The 17,276-nt window shown below is 39.9% G+C and overlaps 1 protein-coding gene across 1 annotated transcript in view; it reads right to left on the reverse strand.

Annotated features, from left to right (window-relative positions):
* The window catches only part of SH3RF3 (SH3 domain containing ring finger 3), a 673,946-nt gene that overhangs the window by 320,138 nt on the left and 336,532 nt on the right, over positions 1–17,276 (reverse strand). Inside the window, 1 exon segment of the mRNA XM_082246695.1 lies at positions 13,003–13,278. Within this exon segment, the coding sequence (XP_082102821.1) occupies positions 13,003–13,278 (276 nt within the window).

Here is a 17,276-nt window from a genome sequence, read left to right on the forward strand (position 1 = left end):
AGGTGCTTTGTAATTTTCTTTGTTTGTTGTAACCACTACACAGGCCCCTAAAGAGTAAATTATCCCCATGTGGCATTGTGGGGTTTATTTACTAAAGTTGGAGAGAGCAAAATCAGGCTCACTGCTGCAAACCAACCAATCAGCTTCCAGGTTTTAATGCCAAAGCTTAATTGAACGAGCTGAGGTTAGAAGCTGGTTTCTATGCAGAAGTGAGACTGATTTAGCACTCGCTAGCTTTAGTAAATAAACCCCAATATTCCTTATCACGTTGATATTGATATGTCTTATCTCATTTTGTTATTAACATGGTAATAGGATGACATTTGGTATGAACATTCATATTAATATACTCTATGTTGCGTTTGATAGTTTGTCTATATTGCATTCCCCTTATACCACTACCTGAATCATTAAATCTCCAACAATTCAACGTGTAAAGTAGGTCATAGATGAAAGGATTTTCTTTCCTGCAAACACAGATTTCAGGAAAGACAACAGCTTAGTTCCCCCATGAAGACAGTCACTGTTGATGGGGGAATCCCTCCCGCTTAACTTGAGGACTCATGCACACTGGACGTTATAAAAAAGCCAGTAATATTAACTGTAGAAAGCTGTAGCTATAGAATTTCATTTTTCAGAGTTTTTGCAGTAGCATTTTTAAGTGTTTTTCAGCGTTTTGTTTTGTTTTTTAGTTCTTTAGCTGTAGGGTTTTTTAGCTTTTTTAAGCAAAACTATACAGCCATAAAAGCTTATGGTTTAAAAGCGCATATGAAAAGCCGCGTTTTTCAGAATTTTTTTCCGAGTTTTTCAGCTTTTATCAGAGTTAGAGTGTATTTATAGCTGAAAAACTCCTCTTAAAACCCACTAGTTCTGGGGGGGGGGGGGGGGGTTTCCAGCCAGAAATGCCCCTGTCAGAAACTGCTGATAACAGTCTATGTGTGCATGGACACATAGGATAACATGCTGGGGAATTTACTGGCTGCAGAAAAAAATGTCTGAAACCAAAAACAGCAGCTGTAAAAATTTCCAGTGTGCATGAGGCCTTATGTTCTACTGGCGGGAGAGAACACACAGTGATTATTGCTAGGATTTTTCGCATGAAAAATCCAACATGCTGGTTGTACCCAAGTTGATCGATCAAACAACTTGGGTACAATCAGCCTTCACATAAATGGTTCAAATCTTGGCTGGTCCCTGCTGAACTGACCGAGATTCAAACCATCTATGGTCGTCTTAAGATCCACTTGCTGTTGTAAATTATTTACAATGCACTGCTTTATAGACAATACACAGTAATCCTTTACAAGAAAAAAAGCTTTTTAAAGACATACAGTAAATCAATTCAATGTCTCTTCTGCATAAAATAAACTTACCTGCCTTTTTAAAGATTTCCACAGAAACCCATCCACAGTGTGCTCTACTTCTTTACTAACGCATTCATTTTAGGGGGGTATTTACAAAGCAGTAAAATGTGGCCTTCACCAAATATATACTGGTAGTGAATCAATCAATCATGTACCTGCAGTGAATGTTTTTTGAATAAATATATATAATGTGCGCTGTTTCAATATAACTGTGTATAACTGTGCTAATGGGTATATTACCCAAAAAAACAAAAAGTATAAAGTGTATGAAGTCAGATAAGAAATAATCATGTGCACGAATCCTAATACGACAGCCGTGACGTCAGCAGTCGTACATTTTAGCGATAATGAACTATTAGTCCTTCTTTTATCCCTTTATTCATCTGTGATCCCAGAGCCAGAGTCCGTTTGGAGCTTTATATGGGCAGTATCACAGAATGATCTCGAAGCTGAGAACAGCACACATACCTATTGACCCATTTGGGTCTGGTGAGCATCCATTTTATTGTCAGAGCATAGTGGTGATACATGCAGCACTTTGAAGGCTATGAATAAAGCACTATTGGAATTGCTTTATATTCAAGTTTTTTGGACTGTTTTTGTACTATACAGTCATTATTTGGAATTCACTTGGAACTTTTTATTTTTTATTTTTCTACACTTGATTTCACTCTTGGCATTTATGCAAATTGGTTTATATAATTACATGCATTTTTTAAAATTCTTTTTATGTTATACATAGTGTTGTTATACACAGTAATTTGATATGTATTAGGATTAGTGCGCATGATTTTTTGTTATCTGACTTTATGCACTATATACTATTTATTTTTTGTTTTTTTTTGTGTATTTACCCATTAGCACAGTTATATTGAGACTGCGCATTTTATATATATTTTTCACCAATATCTCCCGGTATTCACAGAGTTTCAGGTGCAGCAGTTGCTATAGGTTGTTGGCTGGTGCATTCATTTATGTATTTTTAACAATGTTTTTTGAATGTCAGATTCACTGCCTTATAAATATACCCCTTAGTCACCATTCACACTGAATGCGGCTTTGAAAGGACGCTACTTCTGGGATCCCCTGGCTTCTAGGCGGGGACAGGGCAGGTATACCTCTGCACTTGAGCCGAGAGCTGTACTGTCTTCCGCCGTCAGGAAACCATGTCCTACATGTTTCGTCATATATGACGTCTTCTGGGGGTTGGTCCTGATGGCATGACGTGACATCCATGGCTTAAATACGGCAGCGGCGCCATGCTAATCATTGGCAAATGCCCTAAATCCGTTAATTGGACAGAGCGGAATGAAAACAAACAGCAGGAAATCCAATGTAAGTCCCATCCCATTTAGGATAATACACCCACAGGGCGGAACTTACAAGAAAAGAGTAAAATCGCGATATCAATACCTGGCATAGCCCTTAACTGCCAAACAGACAAAAAAGTGGAAAAACTATAAATTTTATTAAAAAACCTTCTCACAATAATAAGCATGGAAACAACAGGACGAACCCTGTGTAAATACTCAGCTTCCTGAAGTGACCAAGAACAGGGGGGATGAAATATCAATATAAAGATGAAGTATGAATATAAAAATGTATACAAATTATATATAAATGATATAGATCATAAAAGTGGGAGTTCAAACAGTCCCCAAGTGATCCATTTAAAAAAAAAAAACGTGAGAGATGAAACCTTCAAGAATGCCACAGCATACAAAAACTTACATATATGATCATAGCTACATTTAGGTAAACAATAATGAATAGGAAATAAATTAAAATGTATTTATTCATTCCTGGAACTTTTTACAGTATTTAGCAGCAGAGCTACGGTAACTCCTGTCCTAAAGGGCCACAATCTTTCCAAGGTTTTAGGATTTCTAGAGTTAACAGAGATTAATCAGTTTTCAACTAAACTAATTATTTATTTATTTTATTTATTTATTTCAGGTACTTATATAGCGCTGTCAATTTACGCAATTAATTGTGTGTCTATAAAAATCTTGGTCGGTATGTGGCCTTTGAGAACTGTAACCTGCAATAGCGTTTCTAGTCATTTATATTGGTCTGCCATGTGTTATAGCATAAATATGGGGACGTATACAACCTTAGTATTTTTGTATACATAGATACATCTGGCATATTCTAGGCTAGGCAAGATTTTACCAGACAGTGTTACCAGACAGACACTCTGCCTAAATGAACCCTATCTTTTATAGTAACTTTTTTCATTAGAGCACATAAAATAAACCATTGCACAAACAGATGCAATTATTTGAAGGACAAGCTAACTATAATCTTATTTACTTATAACCTTTAGTCTTGGTTCTCAGTATTTATGCTTTTGCTACAGAAATGCCTTCAATTGATGTTTTTTTTTTCTCAAAATTCTTTTCTTTTTTTTTACAGTCTCATACTAGTCATTTTATTTAATTCTATCTGTTCTCTGGCTTGTCTTTCAGATCTACCTGATCAGCAGCTCAGCTTTTGAAAGTTTTCCCCAATTAAACTTCTGGCCTGTTCATTGTACTGAGACTGACCTTCCAAGATGAGATTTGTCACCAAAGCGTCTGATCTCACCTTGTCTTTGCTCTGCAATGTACAATGCTTTCCTCTGCTTTTTTTTTTTTTTTTGCTTTTGCTCTGCTCGCCTTTATGTTTCTCAATCTCCTCCTGGTATTTTCAACAAATTGTTAGTCTGCTCCTAGCCTTATACATCTTCCATGCAGGGTGTCAATTGGCTATATCTATTGAAAGTATGATTCAAAGAGACATCTATCCTACGCACATTCCTTTTCAGTTCTGCTAAACGCTGTAAACTTTCTTTAAGCTAAATTAAAAGTTCTAACTTTTCATTGGTCAACAACACCAGCAAAAATTGTCACAATAGACAGCCTAATTCTCTATGAATTAAAGTGGAATTCCCTAAGGGAAAACAGAAGGTAACAAAATATTCCACCCCCCCTCCTTACTCTATCCAAAAGTAAAAATGAATACAATACAAAGTGTAAGCACACATTAATACATCTGCACTAAAAGTGATTGTAAATACAAAAAAAAAAGATCAATGGAAGTGCACAGAGTGGCCCCCAGACCTTGTCTTCTGGGGTCCTCCACCAGTGCTTCTGGCACCTCTTCTCTGGCGAGTGCCCCATAGGAAGCCTTTTCCTATTGGGGAACTCATGCAGGTTCACTATAGACACAGACAGTGAGGCTCGGTCCTCCCCCCTCATCACTGGCTTTGATTGACAGCTGCGGGAGCCCTGTGAGACCAGGAGGTGATGGGAGAAAGCTGCTGCAGATGTTCACAGTGCTGGGTCAAATAAGGGCTCAGGTAAGTACGGGAGGGGGGGGGTGTGAGGGGAAATACTACTACCTAAACATTTTCCCCTTAAGGTAAAAAGTGTTTAGGCTCTCTAACCACTTTAATGCCTAAAGGACACAGGTAATGAAAATCATTGCAGCTTAAACATTTGCAATTATTACGTGTAATTACAGTATTTAGTCTATACATTTATTTTTTTAAGTACAGAGAGTGAAAGAAACACTGGGGTTAATTTACTAAAGTCAAATATACTGTGCAATTTGCAAAATGCAGTTGCATTCTGCAAGGGCAGTTGCTCCAGAGCCTAATAAATGAGCAGAAGCTCTGCTGACTTCCATCACCCAATCACGTGCAAGCAAAAATACTGTTTTTTTAATTTTCCTTGCATGTGATTGGTATTCTTTGCAAAATGAACCTTTACCTCATTTATTCAGCTCTGGAGCAACTGCACTTGCAGAGTGCAACTGCACAGTCTATTTGCCTTTAGTAAATCAACCCCAGTGACTGCAGCTGCTCTTTGTAGCTGTTGCCCTGCAGTGCTGAAATGTTTAACAGCTATATCAGCAGGAGGCGGGAGCTGCTGAGCAGGAAGATTTCAATACACAGAGTCAGGAGGCACTGCACTTTGGGAACTGTAGCCAAGAGGAGGGCAAAGAGCTGTACTTTCATAGGCTGTACAGGACACAGTTTCATCTTGTCATGAGGGAGCCCAGAGAATGAACATAGCTGTCCAGTGTGCATTATCACTGCTGCATGATGGTGGCCTTAGCAGGATCCGGAGTGCTGAGTCCAGGTGTGGCAACAGTCAGTCACCTGGGTGCAGAGCAGAGAGTGGACTAATCGCTGTATGTGACCAGATGGTGAGCTGCAATGTCACTGGGAATGGTGAGCTGCTATGGGGATTTCCTATGTGCTGCTAGAGAGATTGAGCCGTTTAGGAACTGACCATACAGCTAACTGGTAACCTTACTGCTGCCTGCAGGTTTGACTGGGACCATTCTCACATGCACCAATGGTACAACTGGGCCCCAATGCTAGTTATCGAATTATTATTCACATAGCAGTTAATGCTTGCATGCACTTTTTTTGCTGACTTTACTGAGTTAATCCCAGTCTAGTGGCTAAGAACTCTATTCTAAGTTACCTTGGCATAGTGATTATACTGTCTAGCGGACTGTATCTGAACCTACCTTCTGTGTGTTCATTTTTGCTCAAACCACCATTGGTTCTATCCAGTAACAATACATTGAGTTAATTTACCACTAAATGGTTTTGTGTCCATTTCCTGGTGATAAATCACATTTGAGTCAAAGGTATCTATACTCATGTACTCAAAAGTGCTTGCAAAAACGTTCATCCAACCAGGTGTGTCAGAAGGGCTGAAGTTGTTCTTGGAATGGAGGTGCAGAACAGAGAACCAAAATTACTAAGCAGCTCCTGCAGGGGTAGCGCTACATTCATAAATAGTTTTTCCCCTTTAACATATAGACCAAGTTTCCCAGCCAAAGTGAAGGTGCCAGACTTAGCCAGCTGTAGCACACATTTTATTTTTAAAAAATAATTAAACCATGTACATGAACAGCAAGCACTTTCGTCACTGTCACTTTTGTTTCATATATTCGTCTGAACAGAAATGTCTAGAAAAATATACATAGATAAAGGGATGTAAAATAAAACAACTGAATTCATATACAAATTACTATGATTACATTATCAATATACATTTCAGAATATATTGACCATGATAGCAGTCCAATAAAATTAACAAGGCATAGCCAGTTGGGCCAATCTTGACACCCTGGGGTGATTTATCATTTTTCATAAGCTGTCCAGCACTGAGAGCTTACTTCTGGAAGTACCATCTTCTCACTTTTCTGAAAGGACAGCAAGTTATCCCCAATTCTGTGTGCACAGTGTAGCGTTTGGTCCCTAAATTGCATACAATAGAAAACGTCTAAGAAGGTTGTAACATATGGAACATAAGTTACAAAAGTGCGCTAAAACATGGAGAACAAAACTGTTCACAAAAAGTGTCTGCTGGACATCCAGCTAAAATAAAGTCTATATATTCAAATGGTGAAGTGAGACTGTACACAACTCTTTAGAATCCAAGGAATATAGTGAGGTTAGGAAGTGATGGGAGGTGGGTGTAGCCTCTTCCCAGATAGTGATCCAAAGTGTGCTCTAAAATACACGTGATACACCCAGTGATAGGAAGGGACTCTTACCAAAATGTGAAGAGATGCAATCATATAATGTGTTAATCCTGGAATCCAATATGGTCAGCTTGATGGTAAAATTCTCAGGTGGAATAGAACGACCAACCGCTTCCAAATTATGGGGATCTACAGGCTTCCAAACAGGGGGATACCGCCAGAAAGAACATGCCCAAAGAAGAAGAGGGGACTATAGTGCATTACCTCCAATTTATTGAACCAATGTATAGAGAGTAACACTTACAATTTCCAGATGAATAAACAGCATATGAGGGTATGGTCGCGGACGTCTGCAGTACAGTCCGGGACCGGTAGCAGCACGGCTAGCTCCCCCGACGCGTTTCCACTGAAGAGTCAGCTTCTGGGACTGGAGCTGTGGCCGTGCTGCTAGCATCTCTCGTAAAAATAGTGTGGCTGGTGGAGACTTCTGGTGCGGCCGTGGCGGGGACCCGGAAGTGTTGTGACGGACTTCCGGTTCAAATGCCAACCAATCGTAGTGTGTTGGAGAGAAGACCCGGAAGTCATGTAAGGTACTTCCGGTGTAACTTCTCCGGCCAATAGCAGCGGATGTCAACAAACCTTGTCATCCATGACACCGGAGAAAAATGTCCTATTTGCTTTACCGGTGCACATAGTGTCTGGTCATATGTGGAGGCAAGCAATGTCACCTAATTGGATCGTCCTAAAAAGGAACTCTTTTGAAAAAGATTAAAAGGCAAAAATAATTCACTTTTTTAAGGACGTTTGCTGAATAAAAGAACTTAATTTTTATTATATGAATAACATAAAAATTGGTTAAAAAGAATTAAAAAGAATTAAAATTCCTCTGAAAAATACCACAACACATACCAAAAAATAAAAATTGTTTGGTGGTAATTATCTTAAAATTGAAATATTAAAAATATTTATTAATGAATATGATGCATAAAAACCATGTTAAAAATAATAAATATTGTGCAATCAATTTGGATGTATGCCACCGAAAATCTCCATCCACCACCTAGTGTGTATATGGCATACATAACACTGGTGATAATTAAAAACATGTAAAAACGTAAGTGGCACATTTTTAAAATTTCCAAAGTACCTATAAAGGAGAGAAGAGGAAAGAGAAAAGGGTTCAGCAAGAAAGAACGGAACTTGGGAAAGTGTTGTTATCCTATGTGGGTGTGTGACTAATGGTTATTGATATGGGCATTAATGTCCCATTCCACATTCATACCCCAGGGCTGATAACATTTTAGTTCGTGAATCCAAAACGTTTCTCTCCTGGAAATAGTTCTCTTCATGTCACTCCCCCTCCAATGAGGGGAGTAGCCCTCAATTACGACAGCTTTCAATTTTGAGTAGCTTCTATGATGACACTTGTCGTGATGAGAAGAGAGACTATGTCCAGGGAAACCTGTTTGTATGTTGGTGAGATGCTCACCTATTCTGATACTTGGGGTCCTGATCGTTCTCCCCACATACTGTAAACCACATCCACACGTTAGGAGATATACAGCCCCTTTGTTGTGGCAGGTAACAAAGTTTTGGATATCATATTTTTTCTTGGTTACTGTAGAGTTGAAGGTTTGAGTCCTCTGTGTATTCAACTCTTTACATACGCGGCATTTCTTACAAGGATAAAAGCCTTTCATGTTGGAAAACATTCTGGGGATAACAGGTTTTTCAACTGGAGTGGGGGGCAATAATATCCTTCAAATTCCTGGTCCTCCTATAAATGATAGGAGGCCTTTCAGGAAGTGTTGGTCCTAATATTTTGTCTCCTCTGAGTATATGCCAATACTTCCGGAAGGTATGATTGACCCACCTATAACCAGTAGAAAACGAGGTGATAAAGGCATATTCAAAATTAGAAAAAACACCTTTAGGTTTGGGTACCACTAACTCCCTTTGTGGTAGGTCTTTAACTAGAAGGATATTTTGCTCCAGAGTCTCCTCTTTGAACCCTTTTTCCACAAATCTATCTTTCAGTATTTTACTTTGTACCTCAAAGTCATGGGAGTCAGTGCAATTACGACGTATCCTCCTGAACTGGCTGGTGGGGACTGATGTTAGCCAATTAGGGTGGTGGCAGCTATCAAGGGGGATGAACCCATTCTTGTCCGTGGGTTTAAAAAAGGTCTTCGTACCAAATTTACATCCTATCCTGTATATGATAAGGTCTAGGAAATTAATGGATACTTCACTGAACTGATAAGTGAGGCGAATACCCCAATCATTACAGTTCAGTCGGTCCATAAATAGTTGGAGAGAAGAGATGTCACCTTTCCACAGCAACAAGACATCGTCTATGTATCTTCTCCACAGGAAGATATTGGGTTCTCTATTAACATAGATGTTACGGTCCTCCCAAAGCGCCATGAACAGATTGGCAAGGCTGGGAGCAAATTTAGCTCCCATTGCCACACCAGTCTGTTGCAAGTAGAAATTCCCACCGTAGTAAAAGTAATTGTGTTCCATTCCGAATTGTAATAATTCAAGAATGAACACTTTTTGTTTGAGTGGGAGATCTTTTTTGCTCTCAAGAAAGGTACTGACGGCCTCATATCCCATCTGGTGAGGTATGATGGTATACAGGGACGAGACATCCGCTGTAACCATCAATAGCTCACCTTCTACCTCCAGGTTGGTGAGTTCCTGGATGCACTGGGATGTGTCTTTGAGGTACGCAGGAGTTTGTTGCACCAGAGGTTGGAGGAAATGGTCCACGTATTTCCCTATCCGTGAGGTAACTGAATCTATACCACTTATTATTGGTTTAATTAAACTTTTGTGGACCTTCGGTAAATAATAAATAAGTGGGATTCTCGGGGCTAAAGGAACTAGATGTTCTTTCTCTTTATCATTGAGAATGCCCTCTTGGTGACCTCTCAAGATCAAACGTTCAAGTTTTCTCTTGTATAGATAGGTTGGATCATTCGGAAGTATCCGATACGTGTCGCCATCAGACAACAGGCGATCCATCTCCTCTATATAATCCTCTTTTTTGAGCAGCACAACTCCGCCTCCCTTATCGGCTGGGCGGATAATTAAGTCTTTTCGTTCACAAAGTGACTTAACTCCTGTCGTTAGATCTTTCTGGGAATGATGGTGAAATTTAGCTTCATCAAGATCTTTCAGAACAAGGTCTTTAAATACTGTGATGTTGCTATTATTTATTGGATGATGGATCCTGGGTCATATAGGCCTATCTCCCTGCGCCAGACGGACGTGAAAATCCTGGCGAAAGTTTTAGCGAGGAGGCTGAATAAAAGCATTACGCATATTATTCATGAGGACCAGGCGGGCTTCATGCCTAATAGGTCCACTGCCATCAACCTCCGCCGGCTATTTATTGCTATGCAAACTCCGGCTGACAATGGGGGGGATCAGGCCTTGTTGTCGTTGGACGCAACAAGGCTTATGATAGTGCGGAGTGGGACTACTTGTGGGTGGTGATGGCTAAGTTTGGGTTTGGACCAATTTCATGTCCTGGGTGTGACTGCTTTACCATCTTCTCCAGCTTTCATACAGGAGGGTGGCAAGATTTCCCATACCTTTCACTTAGGTAGGGGATCGAGACAGGGGTGCCCACTATCCCCACTACTGTTTGCCCTAGCCATAGAGACGCTCGCAGCTAGTATTAGGGCTCAAGACTCCATAGTTGGCTTTCAATTTGGTCCCCTCCAGGAGAAGATTCTGCTGTATGCGGATGACATGCTCTTGATGCTGGGTGACACGGGGAATTCTTTGCAAGCAGTTATGGCCACTATTACTAACTTTGGGTGCTTTTCTGGCCTTACCATTAACTGGTCCAAATTGGCCTTCCTCCCGCTGGATAGGAATGTGGACCCCTTTCTGGGGTCACTCTGTCCAGTCCCAGTGGTGTCCTCATTCAAATACTTGGGAGTGGTGGTCTCGGCGGACCCGTTGCAATATTGTCACCTAAACTTAACCCCACTTCTGGTGAAATTTCGGGACAAGATCAAAATCTGGAACAAACTATGGTTGTCTGTGGCAGGTAGGGTGAATCTTATAAAGATGATCCTCATGTAACAGCTGCTGTATTTTTTTCATAATTCCCCGGTTGTAATCATGCTGAAAATATTCCGTGTGGTGAACACACTATTCCGGTCTCTTATTTGGAAGGGACAGGCAGCCAGGATCAGAATAGAACAATTACAGAAACCCCGGGATGAGGGGAGTCTCTCTTTCCCTAACCCATGGATATACTACCTGGCCTCCCAGCTGCAGCATCTGGTGGGTGCTATGTCTAGGACGCAGGGTGGATCCGCCCTAGCGGTCATGCGACACTTTACCAGTGCCTGTGGGGTGCCGGAGGGCCTGGAGGCACAACTTTTCTCCAAATCCAACAAACTGTACCCTACCTATAGGCTCCTTCAAAAAGTGTGGGATAAGGCTAACTGTGTAAGTTAGACCAGGCTGGTAGATGGCATTCTTATGGGGTGACCCATCTTAAGCATATTTGGTTAATGGGTCCTTGATGCCCTTCACCCAGTTGCAAACTAGGTTCTCCATTCCTGGGAACATGCTATTTTATTACATGCAGCTACAACATGCTGTGCAGGCTCAAACCTCCCTGTGACATTTACAGTTGTCTCCCCCTCCTGTATTCTACCTGATGCAACACTTTACCTCCACCAAGGGCTTCATCTCCAGTTGTTACACTTCCTTGTTGGGAGCTTATCTGGAAATATACCCCAGCAGGGCTTGTGAACGATAGTGCACAGATGTGGGGGAGATTCCTAATGAGCAGTGGAAGGAGGCCTTGGAGTCAGTCCGTCTGTGCTCTCTTAATGTGTCTCACCAGGTGTCTCAACTCTACATTCTCCTTAGAGTACACCACACACCACTTAGACTTTACTCCATGGGTATTCGTTCGAATGATTTGTGCAGTAGATGTGAGAGGGAGGTGGGGAATCTGGTGCACTTACTGTGGAGATGCCCGAAGCTGCACCGGTATTGTTCTGGGGTGCTTTCTACTATTAATAGGGTCCTGGGACTCGGGGTTCCTCAAGATCCCAGACAGTGCCTTTTAGGTATACTAGAGCACATAGTGCCGGATAAATATCTACGTGAAGCAGCGGGGCGGGCCTTGTTTCAGGCTCATCTACTCATTCTTCGACATTGGGTGGCTCGGGACCCTCCAACTTATAAGATATGGTTAGAACAATTGGGCACCACTCTCCGCATGGAGAAATCTATATACCAGCATAGGGGGTCTACCGCTAAGTTTTTTAAATTTTGGGGGGTGTGGCTGAGTTCTCCAGGTATGGCCCCAACGGAATTGGTCCTGGACCGTTTGCTACTTTAAACCACCAGGGTTGTCAGAGGGGACGCCTCACTAGCTGAGGGGGAACCAGGCTCGCTCTGTTGTTTTCTTTTTGCCTTTTTTGCTATGTTGTTTTTACTCTTTTGCTATGTTGACTATGCCGTAGAGTCCTGACTATAAGGGTAGACTCTAGCCTAATGTCGTGTTATTAACAACCGGCTGAGATCTGTATTTCTTTGTATGCATTGCAACATTATACTGACTGTGTGCACCATAACATGTACTTATGTGCGTTTTCTCAATAAACCTTTCTTTTGATTAAAAAAAAAAATGTATACAAGCTCTTTTCTACAGCCACATCAAGGTGACTGGTAGTACTTCTTTAACCTTCAAATAATCCCCAGAGAGCCCTTTATAGTCAAAGCAAACCGTAAATGAGGTCTTGACTTCTCTACAAAGCTATACCCTGGTTCCTACTTCCCCCAACCAATGACAGCACAGACACCAATAATGTGTTCCACATGAGATGGGAAGGCTTTCCTGCCATACACAAGAGGATTTTGAACTTAATAAAAAAATAAATAAATAAATAAAAAAACAGTAAGCACCATGGATGCCTGCATATAGTCAGTGCTGTTTAACCTGATCTAAAGTAATATTAATCAAGATGTTCATTTTTTGCATGGCTTGAAGTTAATCTGGCACAAATAACTTTATAAATCTTGGCACTATGTATAGAACTTGTATGTTGAAGTCAGTAAATTATAAATTATAATATACTTGTCAAATACCTACAAAACTAATATTCCATACCTTGGTGAATGTTAAACAATCTTTATCTTGATCTTTATCCTTGATTTCAAAGTCATAAAGTGCTTTGCCTTGTGGAGGAGGCTGAGTAAGTGGTTTGATGCACTGGATGTAGCTAGCAGGGAAGAATCCACGGTTTCCATTTAACTCTCCATGATACCAGTTCTCATCTACCTTCCGTCTCAGAATAATGATGTCACCCTTGTTGAACTTGAGATCCCCAGGTTCCTTTCCTTCATAGGTATACAGTGCTCTTCCACATGGCAACTGAGAAATATTCTGGCAAAGAAAGAGAATATTATGTTAAAGACAGCTTCATTAGAAATAAAGATAGCTTGTCACACTGGGAAAAAGTTACACCATCAAGTAACATGTTTATGAATAATGTATACTTCTTTGTATTAAACATTACAGGATCAGTCCTCTCAGAAAGGATATTTCAGTTCTTGGTAGCTTTCACTTGGTTAAATCACTGAAAGTTTTATTTTATAGTAGTTTAATTCTATACATCTACAGCCAGTATTTAGTCATTTGTTATAGCAAGTACAAAATGTCTCATGCTCCATATTATAATTTCTAATCAACTTTATATAATGGAGAATCAAGTGTAACTCCATGAAAGAGGGTGATAGATCTGGCAACTTTGGCTGAGAGGTCTGGTTTTTTAAGCCCTTACATAATTTCAAATATCTATGTTATCTTTTTTTAGTTATAGAATTTGTAACATTCAGACATTGAATTTACATTTGCAATTTATTGAAGCCTATTTATTATTTTAGAACAAGGAAAGCTAAATAAAATAACAGCAGCTCACAAAAACAATTCTTCATAATTCTTAAAATGGTTCTAATGGTAAAATATGTTTACATTAATGCATTCCCTGCATTAAGGTAAAAGTTTTGCTACTTGTAGTCCTGTATTGATTAAACTTTGCACCCATCTGCTGGTCTCCTCTTTTCTCTTTGTGAACTCACAAGCTTGGCTCCCAATGCTGTCAGTTAAATGTTGTGAGCAGAGAGCAGGTAACCAGGGTTGAGCCACGCTGTGCACGTCAATGTACACACACACCCGCCCGCACGGAAGCAAAATTGCACCAACGCTTGACACCAAAAAAAAAAGGAGCCAATATCACCAGCGGGAGCCCCTAGACGAGGAGGTTCGGGGCTTTTCTATATAAAACCATTGAACAGAGCAGGTTAGTATAACTTTTTTTGGTATTTTAATTAAAAAAAAAAAAGCCTTTACAAAAGCATTCAGAATGATTCCCAATTCCTTTTCATACATATGCTAACAGGTCTTGACTTACAAGGCTGTACCACAGTAATACCATTATCTCTTTTGAAACTCAAGAACCACATGGTGCAAAAGAAAACTCTCTTACAAGACAGTAATAGAAGGTAGTTGTCCTATGAAAACTAGCTGTGACTACCAACTGTGTATTCAGTATTTACAATTTCATATTTAAAGTACACCCGTACCTCATTTTGACTTTTTAAAGCAAAAATATGCCAATGTACAGACCACATAAAATACCTGCTATTCCTGTTATTAGGCAGAAAAGCCTCTTGTGTACTCTCCTCTGTTTAGGTTTAATTTCATTAGAGGGGACCTGATTTAATGACTAAGCTCTGCCAACTTTCACAAATCACTAAGACCATCTCATCGTCCAACAAGGTTGCTTTCACTGGACAAGGCAATAAAAGTTGATGGAGCTTATCCATGAAGAATTTCAGATACAAGAGGTGCATAGGATACCTTAATGGTTAATAAAGATATCAGCAGCCATCTGGCAGTGTCTGTTCTTAGGAGGAATAGTTGTTTTTGACATTTTTAAAATGAGTACAGGTTCATTTTAAAACAAATCACAATACAGTACCTGTATTTAAAGAAAAAAACATGGTCTTCAAACATCTTGGTAGATTATAATGGTAAGCAATTTAAATTTCTAATTATGATAAAATTATATATTATCTAATTTTCTGAAATATACTGATAATAAAATTAGGTCATCTAAATAAGACACTCAAAATTATTTTAACGCTATGCCTAATTATTTTAATATCACTGGGAGTCGATGGTACCCATGCTGCATATGGACCCACCCCCACCACTGACAGCTAATGAAATGCTGAAGTGAAGGTATATCACATACAGCTTAGTAGGGCCCTCTACTGTCCTGCTTTACAACATCAAGTTTGTCATAACAGTAACCAGATTTTGCTTTTGAATCTACAGTACCTAGTGATTGACTGTAACATAATAGTTCAAATACTGGCATGTAATTATCATGCTCAAAACTAAATCAGTGACACTTGCCGAAAGTGATTCAACCCAAGTCAATGCAAACACTCTCTCGTAGGATAATTTATTATAAACTCCTTTATGTTGTCAAGCTTCGGCAACAGCTCAAAACAATACGGTGGATGAACAGTAGGATAATCAGTGCTGAAACAGGATAAAGCCTGTGGCAACCAACTGACAATTGATTTATCATCACATTGTAATGTTCTTAATTACATTTCTTTGTTCTTCAGATTTGTAGATATAGTACAGCATATTATTATTCTAGCCAGTATCTTGTTTACGCTATATGGGATGTGATAGCAATTTTTCTATTTTTAGCTATTTACTGCATTAGCCATACACAAGATTTTAGATTACTATTTATTACTCTCATCATGAATTGCACACATTAGCTAGGAGATTATTATCTGGTGACTCCAGGACATATTCTTTTTCATCTGGTATAAGTATATAAAATACAGAATAGATGGAAGTGGTCCTTACACCCGGACACCATGATGTCATGCTTATCTTTTTCATCACATCACATCGTGCATTATGGAATTATCTGAAGTACACTAATGATCCATGGAAAATCTGACACTGGTACTCCAAGGACATACTTACAATAATTATTTTCCCACACTATTGTCAGGCGCAATTTTACTGCCAGCCAGTAAATATTTAGTACAGGTACACACATGGGCTTGTTTATTAAAGTACATAAAATTTTGTATAGTAACTGAAATCCCAGTGGTGCCATTAGATGTCACACTTTACCTATCATTTGTAACATTGGGGGAGATTAACTAAAGCTGGTGCGCACAGAATCTGGTGCAGCTGTGCATAGTGACCAATCATCTTCTAGGTTTTAGGCCCCTTTCACACAACGTCAGTTGTCATCCATTTTTCGTCAGTTGTTATCCGTCTTTCATCCGTTGTCATCTGTTTTTACTTAGAGATGCATTGATGTCCGTTTTTCATCCGTCAACGGATGGATGAAAAACGGACAAACGGACAGCGTGTGTGAAAGGGGCCTTTTTGTCAAAGCTTAATTGAACAAGCTGAGGTTAGAAACTGATTGGTTACTACACACAGCTGCACCGGATTCTGTGTGCACCAGTTTTAGTAAATCTCCCCCATTGACTTAGTAAAGATCCATTTTCATGCAACATTTTAGGTGTTGTGCCATCACTTTTGCATGCATGTTACCCAGTTAAACTACAAGCAGAAGTACCACTGCACAAAGTGCTGGCACATTCCACCATTGACACTGCAATAAAACTGTGGGGGCACACCACAGGCACTACGGACAAAATAGGAGGAAAACTATTTTATTTAACAGGAAAAATATTTGCTTATGAGACAGTGCTTTATAAACCTAGCTATTCTTTTGTAAGAGTTTGATTTTACTATAACTATGAAAAGGATGTAGCGCCAGGTTTAATGTTCTAAAAGTATGTTAATCCTTAAAGGAGTTGTAAAGTCAGAATGTTTCTTATCTTAGTGCATTCTATGCATTAAGATAAAAATTCTTCAGTGTGCAGCAGCCCCCCTAATACTTACCTGAGGTCCCTTTCTGTCCAGCGGTGTCCATGATGAGATTCTCCCTCCTGATTGACTGAGACACAGCAGCGGCACCATTGGCTGCTGCTGCTGTAAATCAAAGTCAGCTAGCCAATCAGGACAGAGAGGGGGTGGGGCCGGGTTGGGGCTCTGCGTCTGAATGGACACAGTGAGCTGTTACTCGGCTTGGGTGCCCCCATAGCAAGCTGCTTGCTGTGGGGGCACTGAGCAGGAGGGAGGGGCCAGGAGCACAGAAGAGGGACCTCACAAGAGGAAAATCCACTGCAACCGAGCAGGCAAGTATAACATGTTTCTTATTTTTTAGGGAAAAATACGAGACTTTACAATCACTTTAACTAATAGAACTAAAGAAAAAGAAGCGTCTCTTTAAATTTCATAGGTCAAGTTGGCTTGTTAAATCCTTTATA

The sequence above is a fragment of the Pelophylax lessonae genome (genome assembly GCF_965119305.1).
Source record: "Pelophylax lessonae genome assembly, chromosome: 2".
Lineage (NCBI taxonomy): Eukaryota > Metazoa > Chordata > Amphibia > Anura > Ranidae > Pelophylax > Pelophylax lessonae.